The 26,700-nt window shown below is 44.2% G+C and overlaps 1 protein-coding gene across 1 annotated transcript in view; it reads right to left on the bottom strand.

Moving 5' to 3' along the window:
- XRCC2 (X-ray repair cross complementing 2) overlaps positions 1-26,700 on the bottom strand; it is a 110,821-nt gene that overhangs the window by 49,099 nt on the left and 35,022 nt on the right. The window contains exon 2 of the mRNA XM_085632002.1: positions 8,919-9,000. Within this exon, the coding sequence (XP_085488128.1) occupies positions 8,919-9,000 (82 nt within the window). The remainder of the gene's footprint in view (positions 1-8,918; positions 9,001-26,700) is intronic.

The raw sequence follows: 26,700 nt of genomic DNA, 5'->3' as shown, positions 1-26,700 counted from the left end.
TGTTTCCCTTCCCCTCTCTGGATCTCTTTGGATGGTTGGGGTTCCCCACTGGAGGAGCACGTGTCGTCATTTTCGATCGCGGGTTGCCTTGCGGGTGTGGTTTTATGTTGTTGTGTTGTATAAAACGAAACCGTATTGTGGGCTTAGAGTCATGTGGCCTACGTTGTTGATACCTCCTCTTTATCGTCTCTGCAAAGTCAGGTGCCTTATTGTATGTATGTCATTTGCTTCTGTCACTTTAGCGGCCGGCCGGAAGGTTGTAGGCCCATACTTGTATATACTTGAGATTGTAATAAACGGTTTCAACAAAAAAAAAAAAAAAAAAAAAAAAAAAAAAAAAAATACAAAATTTAAAACTGTGATTTAAAAAGACCTATAAAAAAAGCAATTCATTATATCAACTAGTGCAGTTATTATTAAGTTTGTTTCTGATAATCCAGGACCAGCCCAGGAATTTTGCCACAGCACAAACTAACACCAAACTTGTGTCAGAACGAAGAATACGTAAGGCAACTCGATAGTTCGAAATGCCCAGGAGACGACAGGCAGGGGCTAACCATCGTTTTCTTGGATTACTATACACTGGGCATTCAAACATAATGTGCGCTGTACTTTCTACTTTTTCGGGGCATATCGGGCAGGTGGCAGGGGTCTGATAGGGAGGCTTCCATTTGCTAGTAAATTCGCGAGTAGGGAGGGTCTCAAGTCTGAATTGAAAATACAATGCTCTGTCCCTAGGTTTTGATATAAACTCAAGGAAGGGCTCAAAGTTAACTGTCTGCTTAAAGGTATAATAAGCTTCAGTTAGTCTTCCAGGATTTGAGCTACTAAGATCCCGATTGTCAATCCAAGCCCAATAGGCTTTTTTGAGATCGACCTTGCTCACAGGGGCTCCGTGTTCCCAGAGGTCGTTAAGACCAAGCTGGGTAAGAGATTTTTTAATATTACGTAGCCAGCTTATTTTTTGGGAGCCAGATATATTCATTATTTCTCGCAGGCCCTCAGTATATTTTTTCAGCTCCGGGGTACGCCATAAGCGAGCCCAAAATAACAGGGGGCGTAGCCTAGCGATGTCTTTAAACGAACGCCTACCCAAGTCACTAAAAAAAGGTTTCAAAGGAGTACCCCTGGGCATTGATACTAGTTCTCTTAGGAATTTGTTCTCGGACAAAGTAAGTTCATCTGTGTTTTCGAACCCCCACAGTTCGGCTCCATACATAGCCGAACCTAATGCTTTGGCCTGGTAGATCATTAATGCGGGAGTAATTGGCTTGCTCCTCGAGGATCGATGTTCTTTAGCAATTACCCCCGCAGCCCGCTTATGATTAAGCAGCATTTTATGGATGTGGGGCTTCCAACTCATATTGTCGGAGATCCTAATACCTAGGTAGTCGAATAATTTGACATATTCTAGGGGGACTCCATCAGAAAAAATAAATACACTAGGTGATTTACGAGATTTAAAAGAGAGGAGCTTAGTTTTTGATGTGTTAATGACCAAGCCTCTCATTGAGCAAAACAAGTAAAATCTATCTAAAAGCTTCTGTAACCCTGCTGGTGTTTTAGACAATAGCAGGGTATCGTCGGCAAATAAAAGAGTGGGGACTTTTTCCCCCGCCAAAACAGGTGCGTCCGCCGGGACTTCTAGCAAAAATTTCACCACTCCGTTCACAAAAAGGGAAAAAAGAGTGGGCGCTAGTACACAGCCCTGGCGGACTCCTTTGCTGACTGGGATCTTATCAGTACGCTGTGCTTGACTACCCCATCTCACCCTGGCAAAGTTCCCCTCATGAAGGCGCACCAGGAGGTCGAGGATATAAGGCGGAAGACCCAAATCATAAAGGACAGACCATAGACGGTCACGGGGGACCAGGTCGAAGGCCGACTTCAGATCGATAAAGGCTAGGTGGAGATTGCCCTTACCAATCTGAACAGTTTTCCAATATAACAATAGGAGCCTAAAGACCTGGTCAATCGTGCCCGTGAATGGCCTGAACCCAGCCTGGTAGTGTGATAAGATGTCATTGTCAGTGACCCATAATAGAATTCGCTCCAGCAGGACCCTGCCAACCACCTTCTGACTAACGTCAATAAGGCTTATTGGCCGGTAGTTAGCAGGGTCCTCCCTGGAGCCCTTCTTGAATATGGGTATGACCTCCGCCCCCCTCCAAGACTCGGGGATAGGTAGTCCCTTAAGAAGGGCATTAAGTAGGATGGTAAAATAAACAGCCCAAGATTTGGGGTCAGAGCGGAACAAGTCTCCAGGTAGGCCATCTGGGCCTGCAGCTTTAGCTGGGACCAATCTATTGATAGCAGACATAACTTCTGTTTCAGTAAAGGGATCATTGTCAGGCGGGGTTAGGTCTGTGGAAACAATAGCAAAAAAAGCACCGGTACTTTGTGCACTGTCATCCGAGTAAAGTGTCGAAAAATGGGTAAACCACTCGTAGTTGGTGATATGGTTAGGAATTATGTCAGGTTCTTGACCTTGGGAGAATCTACAAAGGTTCCAAAATGTGGTCCCATCCCTTGCTAGGCTGGCATCTTTTAAGGCCAGCCAGTGAGATTCTTCCCATGTACGCTATGCGTTATCTACAGCCTTCCTATATGTAGACCTAGCATTCTTGATTAGGATGCAATCCTTAGTTTTAATAGCAGATACAAGCATTTTTCTGCTGGATCTGCACTCAGAATTGAACCATGAACCGGGTGTTTTGTGTTTATGGGAGTTGTTAGAGGGAAGAGATATAAAAAGGGACCCAATTGACTCAATGGTGTCTGCATGGATAGACACGGCCCTTGATTTCTCGTTAGCATCTTCACAGGCTTGCCTAAGTTCAGCCGTTTTTAATAGCAGTATTTCTTTAATAGTGGACAGTTTTTGGGTGTCAACTGCAACTTTGGGCCATTTGAGATATCTTTTACAATTGGATGGAATAACATCTCTTGTAAGCAATGTCGGACGATGATCAGAGGTTGATTGATCAGGGGTCCATGGACTCTTTAGAGTCAGGCAAAGGGGGTTATGGTCACTGTCGATGGTAGGGACAATAACCATATCCACTGCATAATGCCAGAGTCTTCGGTCGATTAGGATGTAGTCAATTCTTGATGGGCTAGTGATTCTATTAAATGTAGAGGCTGCATGGAGGTCGGAAGGAAGTCGACCATTAGCAGCTCTCAGCCCATATTCCATAACCAGAGCATTCAATTGAATTACCACTGGTGACCATCTCGTTACTGGGGGGACAGAAAGGGAGGGTATACCCCACCTAGTGTCTTCCTCTGCAACATCCAGGATGTCTTCGGTGGCAAGGGGTTCAAAAGTACAATTCAGGTCTCCGGCAGCCAGAATAAATGAATTCGGAGGGCAAGAGGAAAATTCCTCTTCTAAGATAGTAACAGTAGGGGACTTGGATCCTCCTTGGGTACCCCTAATGTAGATGTTAAAAAGCTCAATAGTTGGCCCCCCTTTCAACCCATTCAGGGTTAAGTGCAGCACGTCTGGGGACGGACATTGTACATGTCTAACTCTACAGGAAAGGGCTATATTAATCCATATTATGAGTCCCCCCGAGGGGCGTCCACGGCCAATAGTGACCGCGGGGACGCAATAGCATGAAAAACCTGATTTAAATAAGGGTGTGACACTCCAGGTCTCTTGAAATATACAGACATCGAACGTGGCTATAAACCTATTCCAATCGGGGAGTGAAAGTTTAGCTTTCAGACCCGCAATGTTCCACGAGATAATTTTAAGAGTCGTATTTGGTACTGAAGAGGGGGAAGTGGCGGGGTCCAATGAGATCAAAGTTGGAACAACCCTTGTTAGTGAGCCTTCCCCCCTGTCCCCATTGAGAATGGTGGAAGATGATGTTAGGGGGGTCAATCTATGATTGGGGATAAGAGCAACTTGAGTTGCTTCAATAGGAGGTGGGGACGTGTGGGACACAGTTGTTAGTCAGTCAATTTGTCCAAGTGAGGATGTTCCCTCGAGCCTTTGATAGGGCAACCCGCTTTTCCACCCCACAGGGGCATGGCTCAATGTAGAAGGATGTTTAAACTGAATGGAAGAAGAGTCAGAGGAGGAAGATCTATACTCTAGTGCAATGAGGCCCTCAGCTAAATAGTGGTTAGCTAAAATCAATTCAATCGTGTCCGTTGGGGAATTATTGGATCTTAATCTGCGAGCCCTCAGGAGGTCATCTCTGATAACAGATCGACAACCTCTAGTGTGGCGGATCCAATGCGTAACTTTGTTCTTTAAGGATTCTTCACACTCATACCTATTACTCTTGGGGACTCCCACCATATGGACAATGGGCTGGGAATTGGCCCTATGGTTTTGTACTGCGGAGGATTTACAGGGTGAGTTGGGGGCTGCAGATTTTGAAGAAAGATGACACTGATTAATTGTAACATTGTCATGCAACGTTGGGTGCATTCTTTTGTTAGAGGTGGATAAGCTAGTCCCAGCTCTGGTAGATGGTATAGAGTTTATTCTGGCTTGGTAAGGTGGGACTGGCGGTTGGATGGGCGTGGTTATACTAGAGTCAATAATGGTGAAGGAAGAAGTGCATGGTGAGTGGGGGTAATGAGCAATGCTTGTTGGTACAATTGAAGGTTGCGAAGGCTGTATAAGGGGTCTTTTCACTTCTAATAATAATTCCTTAACTAGCACTTTTAAGTCACTAATTTCGAGTTTCAGTGCATTAATGGTTTCCATAAGTAAGCCCGGCGCTGGGTCTGCAACTGTCACCCATTGATGGCTGTCCATATGCGGAGGCGGTCCAGGAGCAGGAACTCCATCGCCGGGAAGGTCTAAAACGACAGGTATTGGTAGGCTAGAAGCAATGTCACAAGAGTCTACAAGGTCATTGCCCAAGTCAGATAGGACCTCAAAGCGATTTTTGCACAGAATGACAGTGGGTTCAAGAGGTACCCTGTTATCCACAGAGACACAAGGGCTTAAAACTTCAGTAGTTGATCCAAGGATAGTAGAATGGTTTTGGGTACTATCCAAAGCTGATGATGTTTGTAGAATAGAGGGAGGTGGGGCGGTTTTCTTTGTAAACATTTGGGGGATAGTAACAAGGCCTGGGCAGGGATTGCTTGCAGGTACAGGAGACGGAGGCAAAGACATAATAGTTAAATCAGGATCCAGGAGCGTAGTACAATCATCGACTAAGGATTCAATACGTTGTAAGGTGGAAGATGGAGTAGTTTTCTTAGTGGATTTACGGGCCTTGTTTCTTTTGGCCACGCTGCCATTAGCATCCATCATTTTCCTTTTACCCATTATGGCTCTGGATCTGTCCCGCTAGAAGGTATATCAGCAGAGTACACTACAAGCGTGACAAAAGTCCCCACAAACACAGCACAAAATTGTACCTTCAGATGATGTAGCACCCGATGTTGTTGAGGGAACACGCTGGCCTCGAAGCTCGGATGACAGGGACGTGGCCCAGCCCTGCCTCCTCCTGCCCCGGACGGCCACAGACGGCCCGCCCTCTGCCCGGGCTCAGCCCGGCGCCGTCCGCGCGCGTCCCGCGACGCGGAGGGAGCCTCTGATTAAATAGCGCCTCCGGGCGCGCTGGTGTCCAGCAGGAAGTCCGGTCCGGAACAGAGGATGCCGGGAGCTGTAGTTCCCCCCCCAGCTGCGGCCAACGGTGGAGAGTGGCGGCGAGGGGAACAAACAGCGTCGGTGTCCCGGGTGCGGTGCTGCCTGGAGGTAGGTCCGCTGTCCTTGGGCCAAGTGATTGCAATATAAAAAACATCCGTACTTGCAAAACATAACAATTTGTGACTATTTGTAATATTCACAGAATCTTGATATTAAGCATATCCACTCAGAAAAATGATAGTAAAGACTACTAATTATTTTACTTTGAAAATAAAATAAAGCCCACAAATATTTGAACTGTGGAAAAATATGGACGAAGTTTGCCGACAATTTGCTAATTATCCTTCAATGTTTAAGGAAAACGTTACATCTCATTTCTGTATGGCACCCCTGAAAAAACGTGTGAGATGGAAAATCAGTATAAAACTATTATGACCAACATGCGAAAAATTAAGGGCCCCATTCTTAAAGTAAAAAAATGCATCCCTTATCAGAAGTAGATCTTTAACTTTTCCAGGGGGTGAAGGATTTGGAGAGGAGTTTGTTAATACCCTTAAACCTTCAACTTTGTAGTTGTGCACAAACTCGCAGGGCATTCCAACTTGAGAATAACTTCTTTATGCCTACTTTTAGCCCCTGTGAACAGATTTGGGCTGGACTGATCCCATGAGGAACAGGGTCAAGACTGACTTGCATATGGCTGGTTCCAAACTAAGGTGGCATGGCGAGCAAAAGAAGGATGGGTTGGAGTGCTACCCAAGCTATTTCCAGTGGTCAGGCTTATTGCGAGCAGCCTCCCATCATCTTTTGTATGTTTCATGTACCGCCCTAAGTGGCATGGGTATTCCCAGACGTGGGTCCCATGCTCACCATGTCACTGGAACCAAGTGCATGTGTTCTGGTTCAGGAAAGACCTGTCTTGGCAATTCGGGATGGGCTGTTCCCATAAGGAACAGGGTCAAGACTGACTTGCATATGGCTGGGTCCAAACTGAGGTGGAATGGTGAGCAAAAGAACGATGGATTGTTGGAGTGCTACCCCAAGCTACTGCCAGTGGCTAGACTTACTGCAAGCAGCCTCCCATCACCTTCTGGGTGTTTCATTTTTTCTTTTTTCTCTGGGGGAAAATATTTCTCCCCCCACAGAGAAACTCCTTTTGCTAAAGCAACAATGTTTTTTGACAGGGGAGTAGTTCACTCCAACACTGGAAAACGTAACAAGTCCCTTGTCAGAAGTATATTTTTACATTTTTCCAGAGGGTGAAGGATTTGGAGAAGAGTTGGTTAACACCCTAAAACATTCAAGTCTGTGGTTGTGCACAGACTCACAGGGCATTCCAGCTTTATAATAACTATGTTATGCCTACTTTCAGCCCCTGTGAAGAGATTAAATCATTTTAAGAGTGCTAAACTAACTTTTGCACATGAAAACAAAACTTACATGTGTCAAAAACTACAAGAATAAGGCATACAACTCCAACTACAACTTGCTGAGATTATCGAATTGTAAAATGTAATTTTTCCAGTCACTGATATAGTCATTGCAATATGTTCACAGTTATGGCAAATAATGGAATTGAGACACAGTGAGATTATGTCATATGCCCACAAAAATGACACAATGTGATCCAGTGGAGGAGGTAAGATTGTGGGTGGTCTCTTTGATCTCAGTTGGCATCCTATACACACTACAATAACGTTGTGTGAAATCAAGTGAACGCTTAAATGTAAAATTAACTGAGCAATTCAAAAGAGGTCTCTTCAGAAACCTAAAGTAAGAGACAAATGGTTCAAATACAACAAGCATATATTTAAAACTCTAATGTATATTACGAGTCTGCTAAATAAAAATGTTGGTATAGTCAGACCCTACGAGGACGAATAAACTCGCCTAAGTAGAGCCCATTCATCAAAAGAGTCTGTCCAGACACAGAGCCTATGAATATTGAAAGATCTGACATAAATATAGCAGTGGTGTTCAGAATCTGATATAATCAGAAATTGGTCATGACCAGAACTTTTGCTAGAAACCAAACCTTGACGCAATATGAGCCTTGGCATAATCAGAGAAGTGGTTATCACAGTTCTGATTGAATGAGAGCGCCGCAGATTACCAGGGACCGCATTATGAGCCCCTCAGTGGTAAGAGGGGTAGCCTTAAATAATACAACGAGCTAGGCCATCAATGAATGCAATGACTCTAGTATGCAAATGTTTATTTTCTTCGTAAAGCGTGTTGCTGCACCTTGGCATTTGATCTTCCGCTTGAAACGTATGTTGACAATTGTATCTCATTTAACACAATACTTTATAAGTTCCGACTTAAGCTTCATCGGCAGTGACAGCAGTGAGACTGCTATGCTGTGAGGGTGTGAAATTTCAGTAGGGAGAGATGCTATCTGCGAGGAGCATGGGAATGCAATATTAGCACACTGTATAGGTTGAAGGTAGAATGTGACTGCTGCTCAGTGGGGGGTATGAGAGTGCAGACTGTAGTGTGAGTACTCGCCGAAAAAAATTGCTTCAACACCTCATCAGGGGTAGCAAGTGCTATATAGATGCAAACCTTTTCCCTCTTCTATCCCTTCACTATCCTCTTCAATCCAAATAACTAACATATCCACCACTCAAAAACTTTCATATTTCACTATACTAATTCACCACCAATCCTTCATGGGTTCTAGAGTTGCGTGCTACTCGTCGAAAAAGCGCTTTAATGCCTCGTCAGGGACAGTAAGCGCTATATAAATGCAATTACAATACAATACAATACTACTATTCTGAAGTTATCCGAGTGCTGTTTTTGGTGTTGATGCTCTGTGAGGGGTCTGAAAGGGCTGTCGGAAGTATGTGGCTGTTAGCCTGTTAGGGATGTGAGCGATTTCTTTTAGTATGACTGAAAATATATGAGGGTTGTGAATGCTGGGTGTGGTATGCCGAAGAGCACCAGGTAACACTGGTGTTAAGGAAGTTCTGGAGTGCATTTATGGATAGGGATTACTTTTTTAGCCTCCACCCAATGGAGAATCACAATTTAAAATGTATAACTAAGCAAATCAACATTGAAACCACAACTTTGTGCCATCTTTTTTGCTATAGCATAGGTTTTGGCCAACAGCTGAAGCTATAAACAACAAGAAAGAAAAAACGGGAGAGTGACAGAACTAATTAAGGTCACATTTAAAATTGCACTTTAAAAAGGACAGATCACAGAACCTAGATGAATTTCAACGATGCTCAGGAGAATTCAAGAATTAATATTCAGTACAAACGTCTAAAGCTCAAATCTATTTTACCATGGACAGGGAATCCTTCCTCGGCAAACAGCAAAGGTTCAAGGTTTTTCAGAGAACTTCGACCTTCAAGTCGAGCAAGAAGCTTTGAAATAAAGAGGTTTTGTATTAAAATATTATAATGAACAATTAACTGCATAACATTAGGAGGTTGGTTTGAAGGCTGTTGCACATATTCATATGCAGCTAAAACAAAACATCCTGGACAAGGCTTATATCTATCAATATTTCTCCAAAACAGAATTCGACTCAGAAGTATTTAATACCCAAGCCATAGCCCATAAATAAGGCAATCCTATAAAAACGTGCATTTTCACATAACATTTTTTAAACGAGCTGTTAAAGCATTACCTACCTGGTAAATTTTGACAATAGCCTTTCTATAGGGATTCCAGATACCAGGGTATACTGGACGAGAGATAACAGTGTAGATGCAAGCTCAGCTTTAGCTCCCAACTGATGAGCGAGTGGGTCAGGGGATTCAGAAGGGAAAAACTTCACTCTACCCAATAAACAAACATACTTTTGCCTACAGATTAACACTTTAAAGAGCCAAACTCTAATAAAACAGAATTTATTATCTAAATGCCTTCAAATATGGTTTTATTTTTTTAAAAAAATTGACCCTCTACCTGCTGGGCAAGAAATGGGTTGAAAGAATAACAAACATATCTAAAATTAAAGTGCCGTTTTGCGACAAAAATTTCCAAGCTATTTATTTAGGAGCCTGTATTGGAATAAAACACGTTAGCAGTAAATCGTTTCCACCAGAGGGCAGCAGTGCACCAAGATTATTTCACTAAAGGACCGTAACGCGTCACTGCAGGCCAGAGAGGCCAATGGGGGTAAAGCCAATAGCACACAATTTCTCTGTGGTGGAAATACAACGTACCTGTTTGTATACGGCCATTCTAGTAGACGCTGGACTTTTTTGGGACTGATCCTGTAAGCCAAGTCCACTTGGGCATGGTTTCGGGTAGAAAGCTAGGTAAGGGTAACTGGTCACAAAGCAGTCCTGACCTCTAGCGGCTGGTAGGGGGGATTTTGTTCTGCTTCCAGGTTGGGAAGACCAGCTGCAACACTAGGTAGCGGGCACCACTGCAGTTTAGAGACTCCATGAGACTGGGAACCAGTCATGGGACTAGCTTTCCTCCATCGTGACAAGTTATGGGGCCAGCAGTTATTCTGGACAAGCCTTTTCGAGTTCCTCTGCAAAGATAGAAGGAGGTGGGGGGAGACTGTACAAAAGAGTGGTGTCAACATGGCATTAAAAAGGGGTCAGGCTAAGAGGTTGGCCACCCCTGAAAAATAAACAACTGGTAGTAACAGGGGTTTCTTTTTTTCTCTTTTACTGCAGAGTAATGGACTTCACAGGCTGTTAGACCTGATATCTGGTCTGAGGAACCTCCCAAACCTCTTAAGAAAGCAGGTTTCACTCTTAGAGAGAATCCCCTGTCCCTAGATAGTAATTCCACTCCCAATCCTACAAAAGCATTCTACGTCTCCTAGAACAACTGGCAAAGCCCACCTCTCTCTCTCTCTACCCAAGAAAGCTCAAACCCTCCGTCCGACCTGCATCTCCCTCCTGTGACTGGAATGCTGTGCAGGCAAGGATGTAGTTGGGTAACAGAGGAACTCATCTTAATTCTATAGTTAATTTTCCAAACTATTTTTGCAATTTAGTCTTGTTTCCAGATTCATGACCTGTATCCTAAATAAAGAACAAGTCACAATTCCATCTGAATCACAATTCCGCCTGAATAGCTGTCACCAGTCTAGAGATTACTCATTTTCATTATTATGGAAGGGGGTAGCTGGGTGACTCTTAGGCCTAGAGGGGTATGTACTTGTTTTATTGGATTAGTAATTCGACATACCCGACAGCACACCGTTCCCTTCTAATCTTCAAGTAGGTGTAGTAAGGGATTTTTAGAGTTTAGGCATTGGTAGTGTACATGCGAAGTAAGGAGTTTTAGGGTTTATGGATGGGTGGTGCACAGGAATAGTAAGGGGTTTTTAGTATTAAGGGAAGAGTGGCGCATAGCGGTAGTTAGATATTTTTAGGCTTTAGAGATGGGTAGTGTTTAGGGCGAGTAAGGGGTTTTTAGGGTTCCAGAAGGGTAGTGAATAGGGGATAGTTAGGCGTTTTTAGGTTTCAGAGCTAGGTGTCATAATGGGTTTTCTGGTTTATGAGATGGATACTGGTTAGGGGTAGTAAGGTTTTTTTAAGGGTTCAAGCATTTTATTTCCAAGATAGAGAAAAAAAAAATATATATATTTATTAGGTTTGAGCAGATATGATGTTCACTTTTACTAATATTTGTGTTTTATGAATTTTGGTTGATCTTTATGTATTCTTTTCTTTTGATTTTTGTGATGTAGGACTAGATCATGCGTTTTATTTGCACCTGGCTTTTATTGCTCGTTTTGAGCCGGATAAAGTGATTCCATTATCATGAAAAAAGATAAAAATACAGAAAAAGAATACGAGAATATTTGTTATACTGTTGACCAAATAAAGAGAAGTTTCATTAGCAGCAGCAATTAAGGAAGACGTACTTCATCTTTTCATCAGCAAGAACGCATTAATGAAGCAATCCTGGTTACTTTTAGAGACACATATAAAAACAATTGTGGCCTCGACCTTACACAAAAAACGGGTGGAAGAAACTAACATGAACAAGTTTAAGAACGACCTGGCTCGATTCTCACTGGAGAAAGTTTACCCATACACCAATGAGAAATACACCTCACCATCTACCAATCAAAAAGAGAAAGGCTCCAGAGGGCAAAAGTATGATATACACAATCTCATTAAAATCGATTATTGCGGGTAACTTCAGTAGCAGCAGGTGCAGGTAAGAGCGGCGGGGCGGGGTGGACTTGACAGACGAGGGAAATGTAAATAAATAACTTTCTCTCGTCGTCGGACGAGTTCCCCCCCCCACCCTGCCCACCGCTCTTACCTACACGGGTCGCTCCTGGTAAGCTTGCGTGTATTGCTCAAATGTCACAACTGCATTTTAGTTGGACACTTTTTTGGTGGATGCATTGTTCCAGTTAATGGGTTTGTTGGTGGTAGTATAAATTGATAAGTATCACTAACCTCCTTATTGCTATATCTCCTTACAGGTCGGTATAAAGTGGATCTGTTGTTGAACCATTGATGACCACTATTATGGTTCTGTATTTCTTTATTTTCTTGCACGTTTTATAAGCATTAGTGAATTGTTCTAAGGCCCTAACGAATGCCAGTACACCTCAGATGAGGGTTCTGTTGGCAGAAACATGTTGACCAACGACACACAAAAGCTGGGTCAGTTGACTGCTGCTGTGTCTTTTAACTCTTTAACCCTGACCCAGACAGACAAGAATAAAGCTGTACGCCTGCCTTGGAGTTAGTTTTTAATCACTTTGTTGAAATGTTTTCACATCTTGCACACTATGCTAGTACCACAACCCTGTTAATTCCATAGGAATTCCTACCATATATTAAAAAATCTGAAGAGCTCCTCCTGATTAGAGAGGACAGTGTAGCCCGCATTGTGATTTGCTGTCACGATATGAGGAGAATCCCTATGATGAAGCATGCCACCTCTGCTGGGTGAGGGATTTTGATCTAACAAAGGAATACTCCGATAATGTAGGTTCCAAATTTACTCTTTGTGTCAAACCCGGTATCACGTTGCGTGAATGATTTACTAGTTAGGAGTTTATGCCAGCTGTTCTCTAAATCTCCCTTGGCCCTCCTTGTGTGTCTAGATGTTTCTCCCCACTTCAAAGGCACAACTGTGTATAAAATAAGGACCTCAAATACCACCACTTGAGTACACCCCTGGACCTGTGGATACTCTGCCAGGCAGAAGGACTGCTTTGCTGCTGAAGGGCATCACTCTGCAGGACACCTGCTTTGCTGAGCTGACCTGCTGCCCTCTTGCCTGGGTGAGAAGGACTGGAACTGCATCCCTGGAACCCAGAATCCAGAGTGACTCCAAGGGCTAGTTGGCTGGCCTCCTGATCTGAACTCAGGGACTTAACAGGCTTCCAACCACCTTGCATCTGCAACTGGGCTCTGCCATCTGTGAGTCTACCCTGACATGTGGAGCTAACCCAGTCTTGGACCCTTGGAAGGGGGCTTAAGGTGGTTTACCAGCCTCTGTGGACCCAGCGGAACCAATGCATCTCCTCTACTGCACAACGGAACCCCGAGCAGAACCGATGCATCTCCACTGCTGCATGGATTGGACCCATTTCAAAGACTCGCATCGCTGCCGCAGCAGACATTGCTTATGGAACCACCTCTGCACAATGCATCCTTGGCGCAGGCCCTTGCATCTCTCGTTGAAGGCTGCCTCGACAACAATGCGGGACTATGCACCGCAGCTGCTGTGGGGAGAGGAGTTGGCCTAACGGCTAGGGCGGTCGACCTCCGAGCTGGGGAACCAGGTTCGAGTCTCGGCAGGGACGCACAACATCCTGTGATTCTGGGAAAATCACTTAATCTCCCCATGCCTAACAAAAATTAATGTGTCCTCATGTAACGTAACTGGTACTTGTGTAAAGCGCTCTGATACCCGAATTGGGTCAAGTTCGCACTACATAAAACTTCATTAAAAAAAAACTGCTCAGAACCAGCGCATCACCCTGACTGCACAATGCATCCTTGACTTCGCATTGCAAGCCCCATCGACGGGGACATGGATCCCATCGACACAACAAGACCTCGCACTACAGCCTCGCTGCATCTCAGAACAGATGCATCGTCTTGGCTGCGTGACGCATCTTTGGCATGGATCCACGCAACGCTCCGCAAACCAGGATTCAAGGTACTTTGCTAAGTGGGCCTAACAGGGTCCTTGTAGCCAGTCCGGTCAGCCTGAATTTGTGACTTTGTCCCGGTCCAGTGAGACCAGATAGCCACAGTTGGCACTTTACACCTTTGGACACAATTTTCCCTAAAAGCTTTAAAATTCAATATCTCTGGTTCTACTGATTGGATGTTTGTCATTGTGGTCTTGTTTTATTTATTAAACTAATCTCTTTTTGTCTAACCTAGTATGGGATACTTTTTGTGTGGTGTATTCACTATTTGAAGTGTTCCACAAATACTTTACACATTGCCTCCAAGTTAAACCTGACTGCTCTGTGCCAAGCTACCAGGCAGTTAAGCACAGGTTAATTTAGGGTTTGCTTTGGTCTTGCCCTGACTAGGATTGTAGTTGCTGCTTGACCAGGGCTCACACCCCAGCCAACCAGTAAACCAACTACTAACAAGGGTCAATATAAAAGGAAGTGACACAGTACAGTACTTAAAGCCCAGATCACAATACATCAAACACTGTTTGTGTCAACTTCATCTCTAAGCCGCCATATTATCTAAATTGGCTCAATACCAAATCTGATTCCCGAGATATGGTTTCACAAATATTTGTGCGGGATTTGAGATAAGAGGAGAAATATTCCATTGTCTCCAATCCCATAAATAGAGTGCATTACAGATATCTTAGAGATTAGGAAGTCGGTATCTTTACTAATTTTAGTGATACTTTAAGTATAGTTTTAACTTTAGGGATAGAGAGCAGACTTTTACTGTGAAATGCTATTCCCTAAAGAAGAATTTAATAGCACATTAAGGGGTCGATTCTGATCCTGTTTTTTTTTCCCCGTACGACTCGTATCCATATTTTTTTACGTACGAATCGTACAAGTCCCGTACAAACGGCGAAGTACGATTCGTACGTGAAAACTACATACGAATCGCCTCGGGAAAAGTCTACGAGACGTCCCCGGACAGTTTTACATACAATTCGTAAAACTGAAGTCCGAGCGCGCAAGTACGATCCGTAGCGCCCGTCCGAAAACACAAGCGCATGTAAAAGGCTCCGTACGGAGCGAACTTTGTACGAGGTCAACCCCGAGTACACTTGTGCCTGGGGTACGAGTCGTACCCCCCCACCCCCCTATGTATGGCCCGTACCCCCCACCCCCATATGTACGGCGAGTACCCCCCCCGCGTATGTACGGCGAGTACCCCCCCGCGTATGTACAGCGCGTACTCCCCACCCGCGTATGTTCGCACCGTACCCCAGGCGTACCCCCCACCCGCGTATGTCCGCACCGTACCCCAGGCGACACATACGCGAGGATTGGGGTACGCCTGGGATACGATGCAGACATACGCGGGTGGGGGGTACGCCTGGGGTATGGTGCGAACATATGCGGGTGGGGGGGTACGCCTGGGGTACGGTGCGAACATACGCGGGTGGGGGGGGTACGCCTGGGGTACGGTGCGAACATACGCGGGTGGGGGTACGCGCCGTACATACGCGGGTGGGGGGGTACGCACCGTACATACGGGGGTGGGGGGGTACGCACCGTACATACGGGGGTGGGGGGGTACGCGCCGTACATATGCCATGTTGGGGTACGCGCCGTACATGATGACACGTACGATGTGGGTAATGGCGTGTACGTCGCGTAGCGGGCCCCCTTTTCCTCGTGCATCGCAGCGTACTTAGCTTTTCCGGCACTTTTTGACTCCCGTAAAAATATAGCCGTGCGGAGTGCTGTAGGTACGAATCGTACTTGCTGTTCCGTAAAACGCTGCCTGACTCCGTGCGGACGTCGCGTACGCGCTGTCCAGGATCGGAATTGTATGTATTTTTTAGCCGTACGGTGTTTTTTACGATTCGTACGGAAATGGTATTTCTGTACGAATCGTACTTGCTGGTTTGTACGGTGGAATTCCCAGGTACGAGTCGTATGGAGAAAACGCTCCGTACGACCATTTGTACCCGGGTTTTACAGGATCGGAATCGGCACCTTAGTGTTTTCAGTGCTAAATTGACTGACCTACTATTCATATCATTCCAGGAAACAACTGAAAACCTCTCTCTATCCAGACTGCTCTTCACTGAGTAAAACAAATTGCAAGGTCAGGATTTTAAAAACAAATTACACAAGGAAAGACCCAACCTAAGCCTAATTACCTGGATCACTGAACTAGCCGGAATGGTCAAGTCTTTTTAAGCAGACGCTTTCTAGATTATCTCAGTTTACTCTTGGGTGAAGAACCAATAATTCAGAAACAAAGAGCTGGAGCAACTAATTTTCCAAAGACAACCTTCTTTACGGTTTAAAAATCACCATATTAGTTGTCAAACTGTTTGAGAGCATTGGTGGTAGCTAAAAGTGACGATTTTATGACTGCCATATATTTATCCCAAGGTAGATTATCTTCAAACTAGAGACCTAGATGTTTATAAACACGGACTTGTTCTGATGGAGTATTTTCAAAGAACCAAGTAAAACCTTTTTGCCAGCTTTGTTGGTCTTTTTACCATTAATAGTTAGATGGTTGGTTTTGTAGTATTTGCTAAGGGCCCGATGTTCCTTGTAACCCAGAGTGTTGTCCATGATTATCAAATCATCTGCATACATAAGGCACCATATGTGTACATTACCTATTTTCAGACAGAGTTCAACTTCGACATGAATCTAGGCAGATCAGAAAAAAGAAGGGCTATGACACACTCCTGTCTTAAGCCATTCTCTACTGAAATATTGCCTGATAAGGTGCTATTTACATTTAGATTAAACAGGACCCAATTGCTTGAGTGGACTGCTGGGCCAAATAAAACACACTGTAAGAAATATTATAAGACTGGAATTTATTCCGCAGTATGGCCCAGTCCACCAGGTAAATGTAGCCCAGAAATGCACGAAACAGCAGCCTAATTTGCCAGCAGTTATCATGGATCCCCGGGCTAACTACCAGCGGACCACACAATGATCTACTGCGGAAGAATTTGCCATGAATCCTCCTTGTTCCCTCAGTTTTATACTGATGTTTATTGCTTAGTTTTCGAGCAATGAGATAAGTCTATAATTTGGTGGATCACTACGAGGAACTTATTTAAAAAAAAAAATAGTTTTAATAATGCCACTTAGTCATGAATGCTCTTTACAAGGGCTATGTCCCTAGAGAGCAGAGCCTTTGCAGAACAGTGGGGAATCCTCGATCGAGCAATAGCTAAAGCCCCAAAGAGAGAGATTTGTGACCCTTTATTTTGCCTGTTGCAATGCTATTCATTAGCGTTTCTGTAGTAATAACCTAGGAGTCATGGATCCTTTAAGATGGTTTATTACAGGTCTACACAGCAGAGGCAACAAAAGACATCCACCTTCAGAAATAAACGTCTCCGCATACTTTTGAAATGCCTAGAATCCTCTGACACCATCACCCAGCAACCCCATGAACATTCTTAATGAAACCCTGCCACGCAGGCTAACACTCTAAACCTAACCACGAGGTATAACATATCCCCCTTTCTCATTTTTTTTTAAAGAAAACAAAAACATTACACACAAATGTAAAACAACCCAAACACAACCCAAATAATAAAACATCAACTCTATGACATAGATTTGATTCACTCACGAAAACGCATGGGAATTCTGCTCGTTCTACTACTCCTCCTCACAGCAGCACGAACATCACCAGTTCTACGACCAGCATCTACAGCTTCAGAAGAGTAAGGTTCACCATAGCTAACCTCCTCTCCTGTCCCACTTGTTTCCCTAGCTTTAACAATCTTACCTACATTCCACCAACTTCCCCCTTCAACCTTTACAGCATTCCTACCTATTTCTATGACACGGATGGGTAGTCCAAACTTACTCTCCCCTTTCTTGACATGTATAGAGGACTTAATCCTAACAAGATCCCCCACATGCACTTCAACAAGCTTAGCGGAATTTTTCTTATCATACCACCGCTTTTGCTTAACTTGAGCACTTCCAACATTCCTTTTCACAATCTCCATCAGACTGTTCACATCATGTAACGATTTGATCCACTTATTCATCCAACCTGGTCGGAAACATGTATTGGCTTTACGTCCTCTCAATAGCTCAAAAGGAGAAATTCTAGTGGTGGAATGAGGAGTAGTCCTATAGAACCAAAGCATACTATCTATGGAACCTTGTATATTAACTCTCTCACTCTTAGCGCATCTGATACAGTCACCCACCACTCTGTTCATGCGCTCCACTTGACCATTAGACTGTGGGTGATACAGTGAACTTTTTGTATGCTTAATGTTGGAAGAATTCAGAAATGACTCAAATTCCACACTAACAAATTGAGTACCATTGTCTGTGACCAATGTCTCAGGAAACCCCTCTCGAATAAACACCTCTCTCAAAAACATTATCACCGTAGAGGAAGAAATATCCTTAACGACCCTAACCTCAGGCCATTTAGAAACATAATCTATTAAAACCAGAACAAAGCGTCCACCATTCTGCAAGCCTTCTATTGGCCCCTTGATGTCTAACCCCAACTTACTCCAGGGAGCCGGTGGACAGTCAACTGGCAAGAGTGGTGGGGTATTTACTTTCAACCCTTTATCAGCTTTGCTGCAAATGGCGCACATATCAACAATTTCTGTGATATCCGCATCCATAGATGGCCACCAGAAACCATCTCGAACTCTTCGTTTGGTGAGAGTCGACCCTAGATGACCCTCATGAGCTCTGAGAATAATATTTTTCCTGACACCAAGAGGAGGGCTAAGCCGTTCTCTCCGAACCAACACCCCCCCTTCAATGGAAATCTCAGACTGTACTTTCCAGTAAGGTTGTAAATAATGCGCCAAAGTACTCTCTCTAGGCCAACCATTCATCACATAATGGTTCACTTGCTGAAGAACCTCGTCTTGAGCAATGGCTTCTAACCAACTTCCTTCGTCTCCAACAGCAATATCAACCGCAGCAATAAAACAATCATCTGAATCGTCTTCGTCCTCACGGTTGTCATCTGAACAGACCCCTTGGTCTAAACCCACAGGAAATCTAGACAGGAAATCCGCTCTTGTATTCTTACCACCAGAAACATGGACCACATCGAATTGGTACTGCATAAGTCTTGAAACCATCCTCACAATCCTCGGTGAACAACACTTGCTAGTACCAGCACTAAGAATATTCACCAATGGCTTATGATCGGTCCTCAAAGTGAACCGTCTTCCCCAGACATATGTACGAAACTTACTCACAGCCCAGAGACAAGACAACAACTCTTTCTCAATTACTGAATATTGCGTTTCTGCATCCCTTAAAACTCTGGATGCAAACGCAATGGTATTTTCACCTCCTCAAGTATCTTGCGTAACCACACATCCCAAACCCACTTGACTTGCATCCACCGTGATACAAGTAGAAAGGGAAGGGTCATAAGGCTTGAGTGCCTCACTATTCTTAAGTAGAACTTTCACAGTCTTCAAAGCTGCACTGCACTGGCTCGACCAACTGAACATAACACCCTTCCTCAATAAATAGCTGATTGGCCTAACCACCGAGGCATAGTTTGGAATGAATTTAGAATAATATTCCAATGAACCTAACAGAGACTTAACCCCTGTTTTATCCTTCGGAATGGGCGCATTGATAATGGCATCCAACAAACCTTGCCTAGGTCGAATCCCTTCGCCAGAAATGTGATGTCCCAAGTATTCGACTTCATCACATAAAAATTTACATTTTTCAGGCTTTACTACTACGCCATACTCTGAACGTTTCGAAAACCTTCCTCAACAAAACATTGTGCGAACTAATATCTCGGGAATGAACCAGTACATCATCTTGGAATACAAGCACACCTTTGATTTCACCCAACATACTCTGCATCACACGTTGGAAAACCGACGCGGCAGAAGCCAAACCAAATGGCATGCGTTTATAGCAGAAAGTCCCCAAAGGTGAAATAAACGATGTAAAATGACGAGACTCCTCCTCCAATTCAATTTGGTGGTAAGCATTTGCCAAATCTAACTTGGAAAAATATCTCGAACCCCTGACGCATGCAAACAGATCGTCAATTTTTGGCAGAGGATGAGAATCCACCCAGATCTCCTTATTCAGGGACCTAAGGTCCACACAGACACGCAACTTACCACACCTCTTACGTGCTACGACAAGAGGAGAAAGCCATAAAGAAGACTGTTGCTTCTATAATGTCCTCCTGGCACAAACGCTTTATCTCGACTTCAAAGTCCTCCCTAACACTGAACGGGACACCCCTCAATTTGTGCTTCACCGGTAGCGATCCTTCTTTAACAATAATTCGGTGCTTGAACCCTCGGATAGTTCCTAAACCCTTTGAAAAAACAGTAGGAAAAAGTTGTTCCCATTTGACATTGCCATCAAAACCACCGTCAGAAACTGTTAAAACTTGCACCCTACAACCTGGTTTTAGGATCATCCCAAATAAGCCCTGGTGATACCATCCTAAAATATTTAGTCCTTTAACAGCAACATAAATCTTACCCTTGATCACCCTACCATCGAATTGAAGATCATCCTCAAAATACCCCAACAGTTCTATCCTACGACCCTCGTAAGATACTGGCGAGCGATCGGGGGGTAGCAAACTCCTATCTCCCCAAGTTTCCTCAAACAGTTCCTTGGTTATCATTGTTATCCTAGCTCCAGAGTCTACAAGTAAATTTAATACTTTGTCCCCCACCAAAATCTCAACAATAGGATCCACACAGTCGGTTTCATCAGAAATTTTTAAGACATGATCAGGACTATCTAGAACCACACCAATTGTTTCTGAATCTGACTCACAGTCTGACTCTAGCACACATGCAACAGACCTTTTTTGCTCATTAAATTTCTTTTTGAAACAAATTTTGGCAAAATGCCCTGTTTTTTTGCAATAACTGCATATAACATTTATTCCTGGGCATCTAGTCCCCTTCTGATGTTGTTTGTTACCACATCTGTTGCACATATGTTTGGGGTCATGTGAGAGATACATATTTTTCTTTGAAGTAGTTTTCTTAGACTCATTATCTCTGACCTCTGGTTTGGAGTCATTGCGCTTGAATTTTGAACTGGACGAGATCGCATTCACCGGGTCTGGAAGCTTGTCTTCCAATTCTTTTAAAGATATTTGAGAAGTTTCGATACTTTTAGCTATTTTTATAGTTTCATCTAAATCAGGATTCGAAAGAGAAAGAAGTTTTTGTCGTATTTGCTTGTCACTGCAGTGACAGACAAATTGATCTCTGATCAGTTGCTCTAAAAATGTCTCAAACTGACATTCAGAGGCAAGTTTCCTTAGCGCAGAAACGTACATGTCAACATCTTCTCCATCTTTTTGTTGCCTCTTGAAAAATTTATGTCGAAGAACCATTAGGCTAGGTTGTTTGTGAAACCTTGTCCTAAGTTTAGTCACTGCATCTTGAAATACATCTATGTCTTCTCCTGGAACATGAACGATCTCAGGAAGATGTTTGAAAATGGACCTACCTTCAAAAGCAAGTGAATGAAGGAGTAAAAATCTTACGTTCATCACCGAATCTGGATGCTCCAATAGCACCCAAATAGGTTTGGAAAGCATCAAACCACAGTTCCCACCTAACTGGTGGATCCCCCGCGGATTCCAAAAAGGCAGGAGGCGGACTGACAGATTGCATATTGGTAGTGAAGAACAGAGGATTTGCACAGAATCGTGATCAAAAACTTCGGGGGAAAAAAATGAAAAGAGCAGAAATCAGAATAGTAACCACCAACATAACATTTAAATTATTCACAATAACATCGAATCTGGGTTTGTGTGCAGATCACAGGAAGAATCTGCTTCGAAGAAAACACAATGTGTCTGAACAAAAAATGTCTATGTGCAGATCACAGGAGGAATCTGCTTTTATAGGGAAGAAAAAAAAAACAATTTCTTAAAAGAATGTTTGTGTGCAGATCACAGGAAGAATCTGCTTCTTTTTCTTTAAAACTAAAAAAGATGTCTGTGTGCAGATCACAGGAGGAATCTGCTGTCTTAGTATAGAAATACCAATGTGTATATGTATATGTGTGTGGATCACAGAAGCAATCCACTGAAGAGAAGGTAATTAGTAGTTGCACCACAATAGAACAGACTGCAGCGTGTATTAGATAAATCACTCGTGTGGTGACTATTGCTTGGCAACCAGAACAGCAGAAAACTGACGTGAGCAGAAATGGATAGGTGGCTCCGACGTGTTATCGGTTCGCGCGTGCGTAGTGAAGATCAAATCAGCACTTTCTTCGCACATGCGCGGCAAGTCCGCATACACGACAAATATCCCCAAAAACGTCCGAAACGGAAGTTAGACCAAGAGGTGATACACCGCGGCACCACAACAGCGGGAGATGGATCGACGTTCCTCAGATCAGGGTAAGTTCGTGTTTATACGAAAAAAACGGTTGCCAGTCTGCTTAAAAAATTTAGACACCCTTACCTTGCAGCTGCGTAAGGGTGTATTTTCGAGGATCGGAGAATCTTGGTTGTCTTGAGGCGTCGGAGCCACTAGCACCCACCTCAGTTTGTCTTGGGTTGTCTTGGCTTGTCTTGTCGTGGCTGAAATACTTGCGTGGGCTCAAAGAAACGGCTGTGTAGACCGGAAATCGTCGCCAGTCAAATTGTAGTAATAACCTAGGAGTCATGGATCCTTTAAGATGGTTTATTACAGGTCTACACAGCAGAGGCAACAAAAGACATCCACCTTCAGAAATAAACGTCTCCGCATACTTTTGAAATGCCTAGAATCCTCTGACACCATCACCCAGCAACCCCATGAACATTCTTAATGAAACCCTGCCACGCAGGCTAACACTCTAAACCTAACCACGAGGCATAACAGTTTCATTTAAAGGCTCCGAGAGATGTGCCTTTGCCCCAAAAAACAAAATAACAAATCTGCAAAGTGACTAGATTTTGTCTCTTGTTAGGACAGTGATAACTAGCGCCTCTGCTTTCTTTGTCACTGCTGCAAAGTAGTCACATCAGTCTACTCAGAATGGGGTGTGCGAAACTCCTCTTCATGAGACGTGGCAATGCCTCCGACACTTTGGAGTTCCAAGGAGCAGCTGCATGATGTTGTGTTCAAGTGGCAGGAAATTATTTGTCTCACAACCATCTAAATTCAAAGCTTCAAAATACAAATAAAAGATTATGCCTAAATGGGCCAGAGCTTTGGCTTCATACAACTTCCTGACAGACCTCCATTACCCAAAAAATAATCAGATGGTCTTTTTCAAACAGATCATCAGCAGAGACAGCAAGATTTGGAAACCTGTACGCATTACCTATGAAGCCAAAATCTCCATGTATGCGCCTCGGTTGGTCTTGTGAACAGAGTCACTGATTTTAAAGCCCTGGGAATCATCTTAAAAAGGCGCAGAAGCAGAGGAGGCTTCAAAGTCTGTGGTGCCACATCCTGAAGCATTGTCTTCAGTGACAGTGGATGCAAACCCTGGGCCACTAGGGACATGACCTTGCTCGAAAGCGTGCCATCACCTCCACCCCTTTGTACTGCAAATTAAATATACCTCACAAGATGCAGTGGGACTACACAGTGTCTCACCTAATTTTGCAGTACAAAAACAACCCTAAATACATCAGTTTATCAGAAAAGAAGAAATGGATTGGTTAGTTTTATTTTTTTAAGTCCATATTTTCAATGTTGTACTAGGAATTAGCAACAAGCATAGATTGATTAACAAGTACACTTAAATTATGCGGTTTCTTACTAAAATACAAGTGTAAATCTAAAATGGGACACCGTGATGTTCCCAGAAATATTAAGAGGAACACGAAAATTTCAGTTGATCTGAAAAGAAAAGGGACATAATCATTTATCTCATGTAGTGCAAAACAAATTACAATTTAAAGCAAGGAAGAAGACACCGATCGTCAAACAATTTGCTGAATAGTTCGAGGCTTTACAGTTGGGTCAATGTCCATTTTGACCAGCGGTGATGCAGTTTTAGACAGCCATATTCAGAATCATGGTATTTTTGGGAACCAAGGTAATAAACCAGGTCTATAGAGAATTTTAGTCATAAAATAGTTACTTACCTTCAGCATCCATCTTTCTGGTTTATTTTCTAATTTCTTGCAAACTTGTCAACTTATGATTTATGAACCTCCTCAAGTGCCAGACCGGATTCTGACATGTTTGTATAACTCCCCAGCAGCTGCAGGTGGTGCCAATGGCTCAAGCTATAGCTCCAGTACATTTCCTGGCAGTGTAGGCACAGAGCAGCACAAGGCATCACCAAGTGTGGAAATTGGTTTCCATTCATTTTTCCACATCTCTCATTGACTGGGGTCTGTCTACAGTTCCAGCAGCGCTTGGACATTGGGCTAACACCTATGAGAAGTTGGGGTGGCTAGGATTAGTAAATTTCCCAGAAATAGAGTGGTGTAATTCGGCACTAGCAAGGTACTCAACGATTAACTACATTATTAAGAAGTAATGGCATGATTTTGCAGAGGGCTCAGAAGGATTTTTCAGAAGGCTCAGAGTATCAGAAGGCTGAGATACTCTTGCAGCACTTTGTTATAAGGATCTGGAATGCTTTAGATAAGATAAAAAACACTGGAGCAACAGAGATGTAAACTATTCATTTACAAAGTATTGGGCATTCAACAGCAAAGCTTCCCAGTGCATGAGCGCACGTGTGCAGGTTCACATGATATTTTGACTAGACAGAGACTAGGGGACCAGTCCATTGAGCCTTCCAGAGGAAGGCGAAAGCAGAGAGTGTGTAACATGAAAAAGTACCAACCTACAATGGCACATGATGCATGGAAAAGTGCAGCAGAAAGCCTGGAAAGCTCTGAAGTGAGAAGTTTCTCAAATGGACATCTGCCAGAGGTTTGTGCATATAAAATTGCATCACATACTTGTAAGGGGGACTCGATGTAGTCTTGGGCCACAGTGCTGTGGCAAACAGAATCTCTCCCACGGGTTTCCATCAGAGTCAACCTGAACTTATCACTGAGTGGGACTCTATGCACTAACGCAAGGCACTGCAACAGCAGACTCGCGGTCACCAGTAGTTAGAGTTAAGACCTAGTTTCCACAGACCAAGCATTTCTATTTTTGCTAATAACTTTGGCACTGTTTGACGTATCTTAAAGAAACTTTCAAAAGTAGTGTTCAACTCATTTCAGCTGCTGTCTAGAAAGTTTCGGGAGGATTCGTCAAGCTGGGGTTAAGAAAAAGGGGTTCCGAAAACGCATTTTCCCCAAGCAATTTCCCACAGGGATTTTGAACACGATTACAGCCTGAACAGAATTACACCAAATTTGGCAGCAATCTATTTCTTGGTCCAGAAAAAGCCCTTTTTGTAATTTGGTGTATATCCGTACAGTAGTTTGAGGTATTCAAGAAAAAAAGATTTATCCGCCAAGTCCCAAGAAAAAAACCCAGAAAACCCCCAGAAGGGGGCAAGGTAGGAATACCCTGACCACCTAGACCTAGTGGTGGGGTCCCACAACTACCCAGGGTCAAAAACGTTTTAAAAAATATATAATTTTTGCCTCAAATTGGCAGAGGATCTGCAAAAATGGAGCCCCCCCAATAAAACAAGTACGGTCTTCTGTGCTTGTTTTTTTAATTGGCCCCTCAGGTGGGCCAGGTCCCAAAAATTTAATTTTATATCAATGTATACATTTTTCGGCCCTGGGACTGCCACCACCAAGGGGCCTGACCAAAATATACAAACGGAGGGGAGCCACGTGACCCCCTTCCTGGGCAACTTTTCGGCCCCAAGGACCGCCGCCCCCCGGGGCCCCGCCGGGCACAGAAAATGGAGTGAGGGGGCTGCAGGCCCCCTCCTGGGTTCATTTTGAGCCCCAGAGACCCCATTCCTCGGGGCCCAGCTGTGTATTAAGTGGTGAGAGAGGGGGATGCACGCAGCCCACCCTCACTGCGCCTAGAATGGCCGTGCCTGGAGACCTCATCTGTCAGTGTCGGCTCCAGCTATGCCCTGGGTCGCCTACCCCTGGGACATAGCATTTTCCCAGAAACCTGTGTTTGCTCTTGCTTGGCAGGAGCAATTTTAAAGATCCCGCCAAACGAGAGCAAACCCAAAGTCTGCTCCCAGCGGGAGGGAGCATGAAAAATGCTCCCACCCGCTGTGAGCGAACGTTTAATCTGTTTCCCTGCCCGCTATAAAGCAGGCAGAGAAACAGATGAAAAATAAATTCTGCAGGCGTGAATAATGCTGGCTTCTGCTGGAGGATGGGAGTCGGCTGGGACTGCGGGGACATTGAGGCTTCCCTCACGGCCTTAAACAATGAAGAAATGGGTGCCCTGCAGTTACTGCCCAGATGTCGGGGATGGGGTCCCTCGGGCCCAACTCGGTCTGGGGAGGGGAGGCGGGGCAAGTAGACCCTCCCACTCCAAAGATTAGCTGGGTCCCAAGGGATGGAGTCCGTAGAGCCAAAAACAGCCAGGGGAGGGGGGGGGGCCACACAGCCCCCTTCAATTATAATTGGCCTGGCTTCAAGGGATGGGGTCCCCAGGGCCAATATTAGACAGCCCCTCTCCTCATTCAAAATGAGGCTGGGCTCCAGGAGATAGGTTCTCCGTGGCCGAAATTGGCCCAGCAAGAGGGGCCACACACCCCAACCCCTCCAATTACTAAGTAAATATGTCCTGGGTGATGGGGTCCACAGGGCCAATATTGGACCAGGGAGGGATATTGCATGCCCACTCCCCTTTCAGAATAAGGCAGGGTCCCTGGAGATGGGGGTTCCCTGCACCAAAATCAGCCCAGGAGGAGGGCCACAAAGCCCTCATTCACCATTATAAATTAAATATGCCCGGGGGGGGGGGGGGGGGGGGGGGAAATAGGATTCTCATGGCCAATATTTGCCTTGGGAAGGGTACTATGTGGGCCCCTCCCCCCCATTTAATATGAATTTACTGGCTGGGCCCCAGGGGAT

The sequence above is a fragment of the Triturus cristatus genome, chromosome 10, assembly GCF_964204655.1.
Source record: "Triturus cristatus chromosome 10, aTriCri1.1, whole genome shotgun sequence".
In the NCBI taxonomy this organism is placed as follows: Eukaryota; Metazoa; Chordata; class Amphibia; order Caudata; family Salamandridae; genus Triturus; species Triturus cristatus.
Note: the sequence above shows the minus strand (reverse complement) of the source record. Positions and strands in the feature narration are given on the sequence as shown.